The following is a 17,894-nucleotide window of genomic DNA, read 5'->3' on the forward strand; positions in this document are numbered from 1 at the left end:
CACAAAGCTTGTGAGCGCCTACCAATAAATTAACCCGAACAACTATTTAGAAGTTTGTTCCTTTTAAACTCCAAAATTGGGGGGGGGGGGGGAGGAACGCTGAGATGGAGAGTAGAAAGAGGGAGATTTTTTTATTTTTTTGGCAAGAAAAGACCTCGTGGACTTGGTATGGAGACTAGTCACAAATTCCTAGGTGGAGCACATGCTCAGAGACACACTTTTCCATAAACCCTTAGGCGGTGTGAGTGTGTACTAGAGCTTGGGAGATATCTTGGGAGTTATAAGTAGCTATACTTCCCTTTGATAATTAAGTCATAACTAAGAAGAATAACTTTACTTATTACATTTATTCAAATACAGCCCTGTCCTCTTCTGGTTTCTGCACAAAGGTGGAGGGCAGGGTTTCACTTAACTGGGGCTTATTTTTTGGGGTAGTGCTTTTATTATGAGTACAGTGGTAACTCGTTTGACGAGGATAATCCTCCATAGGGCGGCCATTTTCCGGTGCCTGTATTGTGAGGAATCCATCCATTTTGCACAGCGGGCGGCCAGTTTGAAGACCCGACGATCAGCTGTTATCGTCGTTAAGCAAAAATCGGTTCCTGAACCAGGGAACCATTCGTCGTAAAGCGGTTTTCCCTATTAAAACATCGTTTTGCGATTGCAAAAGCGACCGCAAAAACTTCATCATAAAGCGATTTCCTCATCTAATGAGGTAATCGTCAAGCGGGGCACCACTGTATCTGGAAAAATCATACTAGGGCTTATTTTCAGGGAAGTGGAGTAGGGTTCACTATTATCCCCAGTTTCTGGCATCTGCAGGGAGGTGGAAGTCACCCTCCATCCATACTGTGGTCCTGCTTTAGTTCTATAGTTACCGGGCCTCACCATTCAGGCGTATTTGGCATTACAGCTTGAAAAGTTTGTGTAAGAACTGAAAAGTTACCTATTTGTATTATTTTTGAATAACAAAAAAGTTATATTTTTAAAAAATGCTAATTACTATAGTAACTTACTCCTTGGGGGGCTTCAGACATGTGGCATTAATAAGGAGGTCAAATTTATGGACCTTGAGGTATCAGTAGAAAAAACAGAGTCATGCCCGTAAGCATCTGGTTGGTCCGCACTAGAATTGAGGATGATGGTGGTTGAACACAGGGCGCGGATCTCCTCAGAGCTTTGGACTGCAATTCCCATAATGCACCGCCCAACCTTGCAGTAATCCCCATCATGCGCCAGCCATCCTTTTTCTGGGGGAATTCTGGAGCATATCCTCCAAAAAAGCAAACACACACCAAGCCACCCCCCATCTTTTCCCAGGCTTTGAATCTTTTTGTGTGGTGCGATGTAAAATCCTCAGGTGTTTCTAGCACGAAAGGACTTGGTGCAGGGCTTTCTGCCTGCCCCACAAGACAAAAAGGGACCAACGGGAAGGATAAGAGGTGTTGAACCACTCACCCTAAGCCCACCCCGGGCTCCTTTTCGCAATTCGCAGCACCACGAATGATCTCGAGCTGACCTCTTGCGTCCTTTTTCCACAGTACCGAGTCGGGCAGCTGTACACCATCAGCAAGCACAGCCACCAAGAGAGCGACAAAGGGGAAGGGGTGGAAGTGGTGAAAAATGAGCCCCACGAAGACCCCGTCCATGGGCAAGGCCAGTTCACGGAGAAACGGGTGCACCTGTCCAGGTGAGTCACTGACAGGTAAACACAGGGGCTTGTCTAAAGCATCCGTGTGTGTGTGTCTGTGTGTCTGTGTTCTGTGTCTATACTCAAGTTTGTGGAGATCTGGTGTCACATGAAATCATAACTTTGGAAAAGTTACTCTTCTATTTGTCTCGGCTGGAGGCTCTTCCACAAAAGCACATTGCAGATCCTGCCGAGAGTCAGAGCTGCCTCCTGGGATACAGAGTCCAAAACCTCTGGAAGGTTAAGAATCACAGATTGCTTGGGTGTGGTGTCGGTGGGCTTCAGAAGGGAGGTACGCATCCCTTTAACAAGCCGCCTGGGGGGGGGGGAATCCTGGGAATGGGCCGCCCGGCCCAAGGCCACCCAGGCTGGCTCTTCTCCTGGGTGACCCAGTGGGGGAATTGAACTCCCAACCTCTCGGTCTGTAGCCAGATGCCTAACCCACTGAGCAATCCAGCCGGTGATGGAAGGGCTGTGCTGGAGAGGAACAGAAAGGCAGGGGTCAAAGTTCAGTCCCCTTTTGCTGGTACCTTAAAAGAAAAAGAAAAACCAATGCAGAACTTTTAAGGAAGAAAGCTGTCAAATCTTTTTTTTTTTTTAAAGCAAAAGTGATTTTTTTCCCCTCCTGTCTTTTTCTCCCGGTGCCTGCTGAGTCAGTCTTCTGCACTTCTCCTGGCTCACCTTTTGTTCTCCTCTTTCCAATTAACTTGTCAACTATTCCAACAATTGCTCAATACAAGAGCCTTTGTTTAAAGAACCTGGGAGACAAAGCCATCCTTTCCCCCACCTTTCCCCCAGCCCCCACGGAGCTGTCTTTCCCTTCCACTGAGGCTTCCCCTCCCCTAACCCTCCCCTCCCCATCAGCCTTGCTTCACCCAGGCCCCCCCTCTCCGTGTTTCATAACTCAGCCACCCCATGCCAGGGAAGGGGCAGACGAGAACTGGAGGAATGGAGGCTGCTGAGCATGGCGGACCCACAACATCCTCCCTGCCGTGCTTGCCAGTTGCAAGAACTGGAGGACTTACTGTGGGATGTACTGATCTGATGTATGTGTATGTGTGTAAATATATAGTGTATCTTATAATAATCTTAGAACTGCAGAGCTAGAAGGGATCCTATACATCATCCAGTCCAGCCCCTGCCAAGGAGCTGGACTGGATGATCTATACGATCCCTTCTAGCCCTGCCAAGGAGGCTCGGGGGGGGAGCAGAATCCCAACCTCTGGCTCTGCAGCCAGAGACCTGAACTGCTGTCTGAGGTTGTTTTGGGGGCCTGGGGGGCTGGGATGCCAAATGCAAGCCCATAGTCCCCATCATGGCCTCCCTTGAAGGGAACTTCAGATTTGTCTTTCAAGATGGGGATCCCGGGGAAAGTACTGCCCGTAAGAAGTCTCCTTTTTTGCCCAAAATGTAGGGATTTGCAGGCCATCTTGTTTAGTTTTTTTGGGGGGGGGCTTTGGAAGGATTGTTGGTTTAGCCATGAGCCACACCTTAACACACCCACAGCCCCTCAGGGCAAGCATCTTAGATTTAGTCCCAATCAGAGCAGACCCGATGGTTGAAATCCAGTAGCAAGTTCCCATTAGAGTAGGGGGGAAATCTGAAAATCCCACATCAGGTTTCACGTCCCAGGAATCCATGGAGTTGATTGGACTGGGAGAAGTAGAACAGTCGGTTGTGCCAACATCTGCCTGTTTCATGTGATTTGACCCTTCTGGGGAGAGGATGCTGCTCTTTATTAGTCTGGCCAGAGAAGCTAGTACTCCTGGCATTGAATTTTCCTGTTGTCACTAGTATGTTCCCATTTCTAGAATGCACAAAAAATGTCCTTTTCGGGCTGTGTCGGTATAATACCCTTAAACAGAGTTTATATGTCATGAGACGTCTCCGTGGGACTGTCACAGCTCTTGGTTCTGCCAGCTGCTTCAGCGACCCGGACAGAGACCCTTTCCAGCTTCCTTCCCCCCCCCACACACACACATGAATAAGCCAGTTGTCCAAATACCATCTTCCTTGCTTAATTTCCAGCAACGTCTGGCTTCTTCTAGCAGTCGCAAAGCGGAACGAGGACAGTACTATGCTTGACCGTTGTTTCCTTGCACCTCTGTAGAAATACGGTTAGATAAAACCAGGCACCATGGATGAGGGAGTCACGGACAGGGGGCAGAAGGTTGTGTTTAGAGGCAGGGCTAGAATCGGGGCAGAGGAGATCAGCCCGAATTGGCCGAGCTGTCAAACCGGCAGCTGCTCCACCAGGAACCTTCAGGATTCGTTGTGCGCGCACTCCGGTGCAAAGTAGCATCCGTGCCGTGCATAGGAGAGGCAGGTGCCTTAGTTTAGTCCTGCACTTAAAAAAAAAATTTAAAAAGCTAAATTTAGCCATTCCCTGTTCAAAATATGTAAGGTTTGCAAGCTTCCTTGGCTTTTAATCCGCTTGAATCCATATACTTGAAATCCAGCAGAACCATGGATGAGGCTGTCAGCCTTTCTCGCCTTCCGGCGCCTGCTCTTTCTTTTCCCTCTGTGGCTTGTAAATAGATGTGATCTGCCAACCCCACTAGACCGGGCTTCCTTCTTGATTGCAGCCATCCCTAATTTGAAGCCGTTCGCTTCTCAGCTAGACTGCTGAGATCTGTTCTCTCCCTTCCTCGTTTTGCTGGCTTGCCCCAACGGCCCCGGAATACCAGGGAAGCCTCATTTGACTCGGGGACAGTTCTGGCGGTGTGGATCCTGCTCCTCGCCGCATCTCTCGGCTAGCTGGCTAGCCACTGGGGGAGCCATCGATACGAGAAGGGCAGGGGGAGAGCTGTATTTTTAGACATGGCTCTCACGATTCTCGTGTCAAGGGATGCTATTTATAGAGCCCAAAATTGGATTCGAGTTGAGGGGGGGCTGTTTCAGGGGTGGGAGGGAGAGAGAAGCATCTCATCTCTCCTACCCTACGATTAAGGAAGAGGAGCTGTTGTGTTTGAGGAAAGCCCCTGGGATTCAAACAGGTGACCGTAAGCCGTGCGAGAGCGAGCGTTCGCTGAACCCTTCGCAGCACGAGAAGCGAAGCAAGCACGCACATATGGCGCCATACGGTTGGTAGAAGGAGGTTCTCAATTCAGGCGGCCCTCCCCAGGTGATTTTCCCGAGCACCCTGGCCACGTCGTTCATCCTGTATCCCCACAGAGGCTGGTGGCTCTGACTTCAGGAAGCAGGAGTGAGAGAAAGCAGTGAATCCCCTCTGGCTTTTCATCCGAACTTTAGAGGAGCTCTCCTAAGAGCCTGAGGCGTATCTCTCTAATAGCACTAGCACCTTGGAGAGCATCTTTGAAAGTTCAGGTGGAATCCTGGAGGGGATTCACCACCTTCTTAAAAAAACAACAACTCACAAAGTCACCGGGGCTTCACAGCAGTGCTCTACACGCTAGTGTGTCGCACTTAGGCATTAATTGTCTCATTCTCATTGAAGTCTGATGGCTCTGATTCTCTGGAAGGGTGGTGAATCCTCTCCAGCTTTCAATCTGAACTTTCCATGATTCAATCGCCAGCCTCATGGCATTCAATGAAGCAAGGATCCGATCTAGGGGTGAGATTTTTTAATTTCTTGGACTGAAAATCCCATAGTTCTCAATTCAGGAAGTTCCACCTGACCGGCCAACACTTTACAGACAAGTAAATATGGCTTTCCTGGGGAAAAGCCTCAGTGGAAAGGCCGTGGAGCTGAGCTAGGCCACCTGCTTAGCTGGGAGACTTTTTTTCCAAACAGGAAACTTGAACAGACCTAAGCTTAGCTCAGCCTCCCAGCCTGCCCCTTTCAGAGTTTTGAATTGTCGGTTAAATTCTGCTAGCTGTGCAGCAGAAGTGCAGAGGGATTCACAGAGCAGAATTAGCTTCAAGTTCACCAGAGCAGTTCACCCCCTTTTTCTCATGATCAGACACTTACAGTCCCAATAACTCACTCTGAGACATTTGAAGAGGAAAGAATAAACATGCTTCATTACATGAACAGATAACAGCAAAACTGAGAAACAAACACAACTGCTTACAGCAACAGGCCTCAACAGACCCCCTGCTTTCGATAGACTGAAATAGTAGAGAGGGAGAAAGGCAGAGCAGAGAAGGGGCGGGCCTCTCCTTGAATTCAGAGGCAGGGAAGGAGCCATTGGTTCCTGCTGGATAGACTGACAGCCACCCCAGCCCTCTCCCGGCCACACCTCCTTCAGGCAGCATACGAGGTTGCAGGAACTCCCAACAGCCTAGCCCTGTGAAAACAATGAGATAATGCTAAAGTGCCCTCATTAAATATCCCATATGCTTTTTTTCCTTGATACTTCTATTTTCCCCTTTTAAAAAAAAATAGCCTGGTAGTTTTATGTTTCCGCGCAAGCTGTAGAGAAAGTTAAGCCCCTTTATTCGGTGTGCCTCATCTTTTGCTCCACTTAGCCGAGCTGGGCCAGGTTGACGAGGAAAAAAGGGATCTGTGCGATGTCTCTTGCTTGTGGGTATCAAATTCCTTGTTGCCTCTGGCAACCAAACAGGTTCTTGGAGCGCTGGCAAATTCTGTATACTGAGAGCAAAGCCATCTGCAAGGTGTGGGTCTTTAGATAGCTCAGACAGCACCCATCCTGCTTTAGAAAGTGGTGTCAGTAAGACTGCGTGTGTAGGTGGGTGTCTGTGAAGTTGGAACAAGTTCTGGAGAGGAAAAGAAAAGGCACTTTTGGAAAGGAGGATATGCTTTTTTCCGAAGCAACCCCATAAAGGCTGAATAGGCTCATTGGCTAATCATTTGGAGGGGAGGGATGAACATTATAAATATTTATTTATTCTATTCTATTGAAAACCGGTTCAATGTGTTCCAATGGGCAAAACACCTCAGCGTCCAGTGAAGATCCTCCATAGGGGTGGCCATTTTCCGGTGCCTGTAATGCGAGGAATCTGTCCTAAAGCACAGCGGGGAGCCATTTTGCACAGCGGGCGGCCATTTTAGAGCCGCCGATCAGCTGTTTAAAAATCGTCGTAAAGGGAAAAATCGGTTCCTGAAGCGGGGAACCGATCGTCGTAAAACGGAAAAACCGCATTGAATCATCGTTTAGCGATTGCAATAATTATCGCAAAAAACTAATCGTCAAGCGATTTCCTCATCTAATGAGGTAATCGTCAAGCGAGGCACCACTGTAACTGTTATGAACACTGCAGATAGAAGAATCTGGATTGGACTAGCATCTAGGAAGGTGGGCTAGCTAGGTTGCTGGCTGGAGCTCTGAACGTCCACATTCCACACTGCAAAAATACGTTGCAGTGCCCATTTGTGTACAGGTGCTTCCAGGCCAGGATTTTATCTTGCAGTTGACCTGAATTGCACAGTCTGTCTGCCTCACGCTTGTTGCTTCGTGCATGTGATGGAGCGAGTGTACAGTGATCTGGACACTCTGTGTGGTATTCCATTTATAACTTTCCCACTCTTTCCGATTGCTTTTGCTTCCCTTTGTTTTAACTTTTCCATTAAGAAAGACGGAGTAGCTGCCGAATGCTTCTTGACCGGCAGAACTTGGAAGCCTCTTTGGGGTGTGTGTGAACAAAAAGTGTGCTCGAGGAAGCACACAGAAATATGGCAATCCCCGTATCTGACAAGTGTGAAATAAAATGCAGTTATTATGTAAGGTGCAGTGAATTGCAACTGTACTGAGAGTATTTCCAAATAAATCGGGAAGAAGCAGTCCTCCATTTTGAGCACATTCCTACACAGGGATGAGATTTGGGGATTTTTCTGGACCACTAATGCTGTATTTCTCCACTCTAGGAGTTCTGCCTACCTAGCAGGCACCCGATAAACACTTCAATGTGGCTCACCTGGGAGAGAGAAGCTAGGCCTAGCTGCGCCCAAGCTTCAGGCTCATAAAGAAAACTCCCAGGTAGCACTGGGGCAGGAACAGGAAGCTTCAGCAGAACTAGGCCTAGCTAAGCCTGGAAGCCATCTAGATTAGGCCTCACATTTACCCGTATTTTTCCGTGTATAAGACGCTCCCATGTATAAGACGCCCCCCACTTTTCTAATCCAGAATTAGGAAATCTAAGTGGGGCTTTGCAAGTGTAGGGGGAAAGGGATAAAAGTGCTGCAGAATCTCTTTCTTTCCTCAGCTTACTCCTGTGTATAAGACGACCCTCCGTTTTTAGTCTAAAGATTTTAGACAATAGTCTTATACATGGAAAAATACGGTAGGTGTTTGCAAGATAGGTAGACCTCTTGGAGTGGAGAATGATGGTCTTGGGAGTCCAGAAAATCCCACTCCTAGATGGAGTTAACCATCATCATCAGCTATTCTGGGTGTCTTCTATAGTCCCCTGCCTTTATTCCCAACTTTGATATAAGCCAACGGGAAAGATGCTGTGTGACTGGCAGCACTCGATCTACCAAGAGTGGGAAAGGATGATGAAATTGACACTGGAGTAGAATTTGAAACCTGCTCTTATGTGCTGTCACTTTCGAATGAGTGACCTCCAGAAGATGCTGCCATCAATAGCCCTGATCTGCTCTTACAAATGCACGCCCGTGGCTTCTCTTAGAGAGTCAGTCCATCTCATCTCTGATCATCCTCTTTTCCTTCTGCCTTCCAATTTTCCCAGCCTTATTGTCTTTTTCCGACGAGCCTTGTCTTCTCCAAATAAGACAGTCTCAGTTTCATCAAAATGGTACCTCAAGCTGGTTGTTTAAGGTCGTTGGGCCCATTTTGAAATCTACTGTAAACAAGGGACCCCGGCGCCGGCAGTTGGCTATGATAATTTGGGGGACTTTTCTGTTTCTTCCATACCCCCCTGAGCTCAGTAACGTTCAGCTGGTGAAGAATCCTGTGAGACTTTAAAACCTTGCTTGTTTGTACGGCATTCCATGTCTAGTCGCGCTGGCCACATGACCACGAAAGATTGTCTTCAGACAAATGCTGGCTCTATGGCTTGGAAACGGGGATGAGCAACGCGCCCGAGAGTCGGACACGACTGGACAAATTGTCAAGGGAAACCTTTACCTTGTAAGGTGTTAGTGATCTAATAAAGGTGTGTACAAGGACCACACAGTTTCTCTCCCCACCCTCTCTCTCTCTCTGTAGTCTGATGGTTAACTCAGATTTTATCTAGAACGTGTGTGCTGCTTTTAGATGGGATTTTAAGGTTATCCCTGAAATTTAGCACTGAACTTTGCGGTGGTTTCATTTTCCAGAGACTCGCAATATGTACACGAAATATTCATGTTGTCGTGGAGTTAAATTATTAAATAAAATTAACAAATTGTGATAGCTGTTGTTGTTGTTGTTGTTGTTGTTTTTGAGCGAGGGAGTTCATGTCTTGGCATTGCTGCCTGATTAAGCCCTGGTTTTCTCTCTGGTTTTGTGCAGCAAACTACCCAGCTGGGCGCGTGCAGTAACTCCACGGATCTTCTACATCACGGAAAAAGCTTGGAATTACTATCCATACACCATCACAGGTAAGAAGAAGCATTTGGGTGTCGGGATTCCGGGAGCCTGGGATTCATCTCCGCTAGGCTACTCTTCCTGACGACGGCTAAACCATCTGCCTTTTGGGAACGTCGTTAAGCGCCCGTCTGAGCGGCTGGATGTTTCTGGAGGAAAGGGATGGTTTAGAGCAGGAGGGAACAATGTTGAGGACCGGGGGGGGGGCATTTTTCCACCTCCAAGACTCTCCAGAGGCCACCCCAGCTTGTCCAAATGAAAGTGGAACTGGCCAGAAGATCATTTCCAGTTTTTTTAAATAGCACTTGCAGTTTAAAAGTATGGGATTTAAAAAATATTTTATGTTATCTTAGTATGCGGGGGGTGTCTTACTGTGTCTATATTTAGAGGGGTGATGGGAGGGTACCTTCTTTTAGAGGAGAATTGTACGTGATTTTCCCTTTTAGGAAAGAGAAAGGGCTAGTTTGGGGTGGTTTTTTTAGATGCTCCTAATCTAGACACGTTCCAGGTCTTGATCCAGAATGGGTCAACATTCAGTGCTAGCAGGCATAAGAGGCTGTGTCTTATGCCTTTGCTCCATCCTGCGGTTTGTCCGTTCTTAGCCCTTCGTTAACTGTTCTGTTTGGGGTAGAAGAAACTGCCGATACAGGTTGATTTACAGTAATGCCTCGCAAGACGAATGCCTCGCGCGACGAAAAACTCTCAACACGAAAGCGTTTTGCGATTTTTTTCGTGACTCGCAAGACAAATTTTTCTATGGCTGTGCTTCGCAAGACGAACAGGAATGCATTCATTAAATTTCAATGCATTCCTATAGGAAACCGTGCTTTGCAAGACAAAAATTTCGCAATACGAAACAATTTGCGGAACGGATTATTTTCGTCTTGCGAGGCATCATTGTACTTGTGGTTCAAAATGACTTGGGAAGGATCCGGCTGGAATTTCACAGACATGATTTTCTGCATCCGTCCCCATCAAGGGCTCCCCCATCAAAAACGTCAGCACTCCTACGGGAAACGTGATGCGTGAACAGTTATCATTCCTCCCACTCCTAACACGAACAAGGAAGTTTGGTCCTACGTCTCCTTGTGGGAGCCCCCCCCCCCCGGCCCAAAAATAAGCCTAGGGTGTTGGTGCCTTCGATGAGGTGGTGGTTCACCAGCATCTTCATCAGCATAATGAGGTTTCAGTTCAGGTCCTCATCTGGAGTCCTAGCTAGAGGCAATCAACAGAAATATTTGAGCAACCGGTTTTTCTACAACCGGTGTGGGAACTGGGCCGTCTTGAAGCCAGCATGTGGCCCACCATCGGAATCCTCCTGCCAGCCCCACAAATGCTTTTGAAATGGGTATTGGCTTCTAGCAGCTTCACTTTAAGACTGGCCAGTCCCTCCTACATTCAATCCGGAGGCTTTGGGGATGACCAGCTGTCTTTAGATTCAGATTCTGCATCCCCAAAATTAAAATCGGGTGCTGTTACTGAGTAACACCTACGGAGTAACCTTATTCTGCTGTAATTTTGGAATTTCCGAGCCCCGGAATTTGGAGTTGTTTTCTTTAAAATTAGTTCCTTGCCCTCTGTTATTTTAAAGATGAATCCCCAGTGATTTTTTTTTTTTTTGGATGAACACATTAATATTTCTTGTTCCTTAAATATGCCGCTGGCCATTTTAACATATGAGTGAGAATGCTACTGTTTTTGAGCGCTATAGCGTTGATTAAGGTAGTGAGAGAAATCCAATGATGTCTGCTGTAGGGACCGTAAACACATCTTTTCATGCTTTTCTCTGTGTTTCTCCTTTGCGGTCCTGCGGATTCCTGGAACTGGCTCACGGTCACTTCAGAGTACACGGTGAGTACCCAGACGTGCTTGCAGATTTAGTGCTCCTCCGTTTTCTCCATAACAGGACAGAACCCAGTCAGAGAGCAGCAAGTAAATGCAAGATGGAGAAAGACCAGCCCAAGAATAATGGAGTTGCCATATGAGGACGAGTTTGAGGAATTCCTTAAGGAATATGCCAAGGAATTAGGCTGCCTAAAGCAGAAGAACACTGTACAGTCGTGCCCCGCTTAACGATTGCCCTGCATTACGACGAATCTGCTTTACGACAATGTTTTTCCGATCGCGTGTGATTGCAAAACGATGGTCTAAATGGGGGAATTTCGCTTAGCGATGATCGGTTCCCTACTTCGGAACCGATTTTCGCTTTACGACGATCAAAAACAGCTGATCATCGGGTTTTCAAAATAGCCGCTGGGTGCTTAAAATGGCTCCCCGCTGTGCTTAGGGACGGATTCCTCACTATACAGGCACCGAAAATGGCTGCCGTATGGAGGATCTTCGCTGGACGGTGAGTTTTCAGCCCATTGGAACACATTGAACGGTTTTCATGCGTTTCAATGGACTTTTAAATTTCGCTTTACGATGTTTTCGCTTAACAGCGATTTTCTTGGAACGGATTATCGTCATTAAGCGAGGCACCACTGTACAAGGTATCCCTTGCTCGCTCATGGAATCCTAGAATTATGGTGTTGAAAAGGGTCCATAAGGCCATCCAGCCCGTCCACCCCCTTGCTCAAGGCAGGAATCCCAATGAAAGCAGATTTGACAGAGGGCGGTCCCATTTTCCTCTTGAAGGCCTCCAGTCCCGGAACGCTCACCCCCTCCTGAGATCACTAGTTCTGTTGTCGTACTGCTCTAACAGTTATGATATTCGGCCAAAATCTGGGCTTCCTGTAACTTAAACCCATCATGACGTGGCCTGGACCCTTGGAGGATCAAGAACAGATCCTGCCGTTCCTCTGCATGACTATGAAGTACAGTGGTGCCTCGCTTAACGAGTGCCTCGCTATGGCGTTTTTTCGCTTTGCAATATTCGCTAAGTGATTCGCTTAGCGAATATCGCATAATGAAGCGGGGGAGAACAGCTGATCGGCGGTTCCAAAATGGCTGCCGGAAGGTCCGCGCCGCATTTTCGCGCCCTGCCCTCGCTTACCGAGGGTGCGAAAATGGCGGCGCTATGGAGGAACATCGCATAACGGTGAGTTTTAAAGCCATAGGAACAAAGTTCAATGCGTTTCTATGGCTTTTTAAATTCCGTTTAGCGATGTTTCACTATAGCGAAGGTTAATCCGGAACGGATTAACCTCGCTATGCGAGGCACCACTGTATTTGAAAAGTGCTGTCCTGTTCTCCCCTCCGTCTTCTTTCCTCAAGGCTAAGCACTCGAGTCAAAGAAGCCTGGTACCCAACGCTATCCAGCCAGCTGGCTTTTTCCAGCATGAGTCACAAAATCCCTTTAAGCACTGCTTCCTCCTGCCTGTCAGTAAAAGTCTAATAAGCTCCGATCAAGTGACTCAGAGTCCGCTTCCCTTTCACGACCCCAGAACTCTGCCGCCGGAGGCAGCCGCCTCACTCTGCCTAATGATCGGGCTCGGTCTGGAGAGGCACCGAGGTAACTTGAAGTGTGCTCCTGCTGTCTTTTACTAGGGGTACTGAAACTCTAGAGAGTTTCAAGGTACAAAATCCAGCTCCTTCAGGATCTTCACGTTGGAAAAAGACCCAAGTTTCTAGCCCTTATGGTTGTGAGAACGTAACTTACTGTGTTTGGGCCGTCTCAGAAGCCAGAGAGGGGGCAGACTTTGCTTCTCGGTGACCCGTGTCCTGTTACAACTGCCAGAAGAGCAAAAAGCAGGTCAATTTATACAACACTTGTTTCGGTTTGCACAGTGCGTGCAAGTTCTTGCCTTCTCAACACAGTTCTTGGCAAGAGTTCTCTCTTTTAAAGTGTGGTGATTTTGAGTACCACACCCCTGGGTCTCTGAGAGGCAGAAGAACAGGAACATGGGATCTAGTGGTGGACAAAAGGTCACCTTTATCAGGCGTCCTCAAATTCACCATCTCTCCCCTTTCGTTCTAGTGTTCCTTTCTGCCAAAATTTTCCATCTACATAGAGACCAAATATGAAGACAACTGCGGAGACAACACAAACGTGAGTGATTCTTCACCAGTTACAGGAGGAGCCCCGTATCCACGGAGAATCGTTTCCAAGCTCGCCCACTCCAAGGATGCTAAAAAACATGGATTAAAACATTAGTTTAACAGCGAATGCTATACATAGCATGGTCTCTGCCCCCCTCTAGTGGCCAGGTCTGTTAATGACATTGTAGAAATAGATATTTCTAAGACATTTCTTTTAATATTTTCAGACCATGGATAAGTAAATCAGCAGATACTGATCCTGTGGATACCGTGATCCAACTGTAATAGGAAAAAAAAACATGTTTATAGGGTTACAACCAGCCTGGGAGGGAAAGGAGTTGTACAGCCATTCCTCAACAATCAGTCCATTGGCAATTAATAATAATAATTATGTGCTGTCAAGTCACTTCTGACTTATGATGATCCTTTCCAGGAGTTTCTTGGTATAGAGGACTTAGAAGTGGCTTCCCAGTCCTCTCAACTGGGGGAAGCCCTGGGACAACTGTGCAGCTGGCCCAAGGCTACCCAGGCTGGCTCTTCTCCCAGGAGGCTCAGTGGGCGGAATCGAACTCTCCACAGCCAGAGACCTCAATCACTGAGCTTTCCAGGCAGAACCAGTTACCAAAAGCCGGTCTGAATTTTTTTAAAAGCCTGCCTGCCTCTCGGGGTGATTGGGAACGGCATAGAGGAAATCTGTTCTCCCAGCAAAGAAGCCTACAAGCTGGTTTAGAACTTTGCAAAAAGTTCGTCCCGCTAAAATTCCCAGAATCTCTGAGCTAGCATGGGTTTTGAGAATGCCAGGAGCTGCAATCCAGGGAGGTCAGTTGGACTGGCTACGTGGCTTGTCCGAGCTCTGATTCATTCTTCCTGGGCCTGTGTCCCCCATCTGAATTCACTGGCCCAGGCTAGCCACTATCTGTGGTTCCCGCCTCTATCCCGCGGTCCTGACAGTCCAGCCTTTTTTTCACCCTCTTTCCTTCCCAGATCTTTCACAGCGATCAAATCTTAGGAGACCATGAAGTCATGTTCCTGGACATCGCCTATGATGAGATCCCTGAGCGCTATTACCGCAGCCCGGAGGTGAGCGTTCTTCTGCAGTGCAGGAAGCTGCGGCTTGTCTTTTCCCATCGAGCTGGACATATTTGCAACCGGCACAGAAAATGCACAGGCTGTAAAATGCACAAAGTACTTTAGTACTATAGTGTGCAGAATTTGTTGCAGAGTTTTGAATCTGATAAAATCCTTTTGCTATGCAGTAGAAGTACAGAGACTCACATAGGAAAATAGCTTGAAGTTCCCCGGATAGTCCACCCCTTCTCATTAGTTAGCATTTAAAGTCTCAATAATTCACTCTGAGACACTTGTGGGAGAAAGAATAAAAATATTTCATTACTTACAGTTGTGAACAGATTAACAGCAGACTAACAACACTGCTTCCCAGACTAAAAGAGAGGGAAAGGAACACTTTAGCAAATCACTTAAAGCATAGGCAGCAAGCTAGGCTGTAAAAACTCCCAGCAACAGAATTCTGTGCCCCAGCAAAAGTACTCCTATTTAAAAGGAAACTGTTCCAGAAGAAGCAACAATGCAGCCAAACGAAGCGTACTTACCGCATTTTTCGCACCATAAGACGCACTTTTTCCCCACAAAACAGGGGGGTGGAAAGTCTGTGCGTCTTATGGAGTGAAGAAAACAGATGATATTTTCCTGTTTTCTTCTCCTAAAAAATCGGTGCGTCTTATGGAAAGGTGCGTCTTGTGGAACGAAAAATACGGTAATTGTCAGTAATTTTAGAAATACACCATTTAAGGCACTATGGAAACTGTAAGAAACCATATGCAATTCATTGGTGCATTATGAAGATGCTGATGAAGGTGCAAACAACCACACAGCTATTTCTGAGGGTGACGCTGATGGTCCTACATCAAGGTGGAACCCCTTTGAGCCTCCAGGAGCCATTTTCTTCTATGGGCCTGGCTAAGTGCTATTAATAAGGTGCTATTAGGTTAGTTCTGACTTCTGGAGACCCATCCAAGGTTTTCGAGGCACTAAGGAGGGCTTTCCCAGTTCCTCCTTCAGCAATGTTTCAGCATGCCCAGGACCACACAGGCGACAGGCCCATAACATTTGTTCTGGGTCCTGTCAGCTACCTCCTTTCCTGGGATGAATAGGAGGGATTCAAACTCTGGGCCCTGGCTCCACAGCTGAGTGCTCCAACCCACCAAGCTATACGCTGCCCTTTGAGAACTATTCAGTCCTCAAAACGGCACAACGGATCCCAAGACGTCTTGAGGGGGCACAGATTCTCCTCTACCTAAAATTTTGCTCTCCTTAGGACTTTTTAAAAAAAAACATAATAAAGGGTTTTTGAAGCATTAATTGAACAGATGGTGGCTTCTTCTTTAAAGTCCATTTATTTTTGTTAGCACCCGAAAAGCCCAGGAAGGAATTCCCTTGAGAGGACAATTGATGTGCCCCATCACAGGGCACAATTTTTCATTTGGGGGACGGACATATTTTTAAGTGGGGGGGGGGAACCAGAGTCTGGGCATTATCGTTTGTCGTCTTTCGAGGCAGTAACGATGAAGAAAGCAGACATCTGTGTGTTGAGTGGCTTGATCCTGCAAACGCGGGGCTCTTCCTGGGACCAAGCTGGCCCCGATCCTGCAGTGGTACAGGAAGCCCTTCCACCACCCGGATCCTGACCGTGGTTTGCCAACCCCTCCTTCTTCTGTCTCGCCAGCAGGATCTCCGTCACTTCAGCTCGGCGAAGACCGGCCGCGGGCCCTTGCGGGAGGGCTGGCGAGAGCACACCCAGCCCATCATGTGCTCCTACAAGCTGGTGACGGTCAAGTTCGAGGTGTGGGGGCTGCAGACGCGAGTGGAGCAGTTTGTCCACAAGGTAAGGGCCGGGAGAGCCTTCGCCTTCGGGCGATCTTTAGGGCCGCCGTTAGCACGCTTACGAGCAATGGCCAGAAAGGGAGTTACTTTGGTGGGGAAAGTGGGAGGGACCATTCCCGGGCGCAAGAAGCACCTCCCTGCAGAAAAAAAGTGAGTGTACCCTCTATAGGAATGCTCAGAACATACAAGCTGGTGTCACCGTTATCAATCTGATGGGCAGAAGGGGTTCTGATTAGAGATGGGCGCGAACCACACAAAAGGGTGGTTTGTGGTTTGTGGCTACCCACGAACCATCCGAACTTTAAAAAAAAAACGAATCACAAACTTTTTTTTAAGTTCATGCCCCCCCCCCAACCCATTCTCTCCCCACAGGTCTGTCGCCTCTGTGGCTGTGCACAGAACTTCCTGGTTTGTTTTTCAGTTCGTGCCCACCTCTGGTTCTGATGAGCGAGCTTAGGGGAAGAGCTTTCCGCTAAAATTCCCAGAATCCTCCAGGTGGTGACGGTGTTATTACTGGAGGATGATGGGATTTCTAATCAAAGAATTAATTTTTTCATTCCTGAGTCTTGGGTTTTTACAACTTCGAAGTACTTTTGTGCTTATGGAACATAGAAGCAATATATATATACAGCGGACCCTTGACTTACAGACGGCTTGACTTACAGACTTTTTGAGTTACAGACTTCTCTTTAGGTTTGACTTGCAGACTGAGATTTGACTTACAGACCAAAAAAACCCCAAAATGGAACAAAAATGGCCTGTTACGGGATTAATCGGTTTTCAATGCACTGTAGGTCAATGGAGACTTGACTTACAGACTTTTTGACTTGAGAACCGCCTTCCAATACGGATTAAGTTCTCAAGTCAAGACCCCACTGTATATATATACAGATAAAACTTATAGAGTTAGACAAGCGAAGTTTGCAAAATTCCAGAAAGTCTGCAGCTACAGGCACGAACAGAAACCATAGGAAGAAACGCCTTAAAAGTTTTATTCTTCCAAATTCTGAAAAGTTGCACGGGGGAATTACCATCCAAAATTCTTACAACTTTGAGAAGGTGCAAAAATAAATGAATAAATCAATGCATTTTACCCCCTTTAACCAAATTTTGGGGTTGCAGGTAATTCGGGACATCCTGCTGATAGGTCACCGGCAAGCCTTCGCTTGGGTAGACGAGTGGTGCGGTAAGTGAACGGCTTGGATCTCCTTAGCTTCCTGTCCTTCTCCCATTCTGCCTATAAACATCCTTTGAGTTGAATTCCAGCACTGCAAACCTCTGACATACAGCATTGTTCCTGGAAATACAGCAGAACTGTCGTATCTGCAGGATCAATACCTGCTGTTTTACTCATCCACTTCCTGTATATAGATAGATAGATATAGCACTGTCTCTGGTTCCCTCTAGTGGCCAGTTCTGGTAATACAGCTTTAAAGCTGTATTACCAGAACCGGCCACTAGAGGGAACCAGAGACGGTGCTATATCTATGGTTCACCATATCCGTGATTTCTGGCATCAGCGGGAAGGGGCTTAGAACAGATCCCCTGCAGATACTGCATCCTACTATATTACTTTATGGATTACAACTCCCAGAATCCCCACTCAGCATTAGCTAGGTGCCCTTTTTGGAGATATGATCCAAAAAAGGAGGCTTTCCAAATGAGGCTTTCATCATGCCTTGAAATCATGATAAATGCCTCCTGGCCTTTTGTGTACATTACAATTTCAAGTCTCTGATTATATGTAATGAGATGGGTAAAAAGTAACTGGCCTGCCATCAGCCGCCTCGAGCCTGCCCGGGCTTGTTGATGGCCTCCTGACGGAACATTTCTGAAATGTGTTTGCTTTTCCTGGAATCGAAACAGCAACT

At 47.2% G+C, this 17,894-nt stretch overlaps 1 protein-coding gene across 1 annotated transcript in view; it reads left to right on the top strand.

The window, feature by feature from the left end:
- LOC110087134 (cytoplasmic phosphatidylinositol transfer protein 1) overlaps nucleotides 1–17,894 on the top strand; it is a 45,516-nt gene that overhangs the window by 18,337 nt on the left and 9,285 nt on the right. Inside the window, exons 3-9 of the mRNA XM_078381488.1 lie at nucleotides 1,542–1,690; nucleotides 9,067–9,155; nucleotides 10,985–10,992; nucleotides 13,061–13,132; nucleotides 14,107–14,202; nucleotides 15,866–16,024; nucleotides 17,146–17,209. Of these exons, the coding sequence (XP_078237614.1) occupies nucleotides 1,542–1,690; nucleotides 9,067–9,155; nucleotides 10,985–10,992; nucleotides 13,061–13,132; nucleotides 14,107–14,202; nucleotides 15,866–16,024; nucleotides 17,146–17,209 (637 nt within the window). The remainder of the gene's footprint in view (nucleotides 1–1,541; nucleotides 1,691–9,066; nucleotides 9,156–10,984; nucleotides 10,993–13,060; nucleotides 13,133–14,106; nucleotides 14,203–15,865; nucleotides 16,025–17,145; nucleotides 17,210–17,894) is intronic.

This window comes from Pogona vitticeps, chromosome 13 (genome assembly GCF_051106095.1).
Source record: "Pogona vitticeps strain Pit_001003342236 chromosome 13, PviZW2.1, whole genome shotgun sequence".
Classification (NCBI taxonomy): Eukaryota; Metazoa; Chordata; class Lepidosauria; order Squamata; family Agamidae; genus Pogona; species Pogona vitticeps.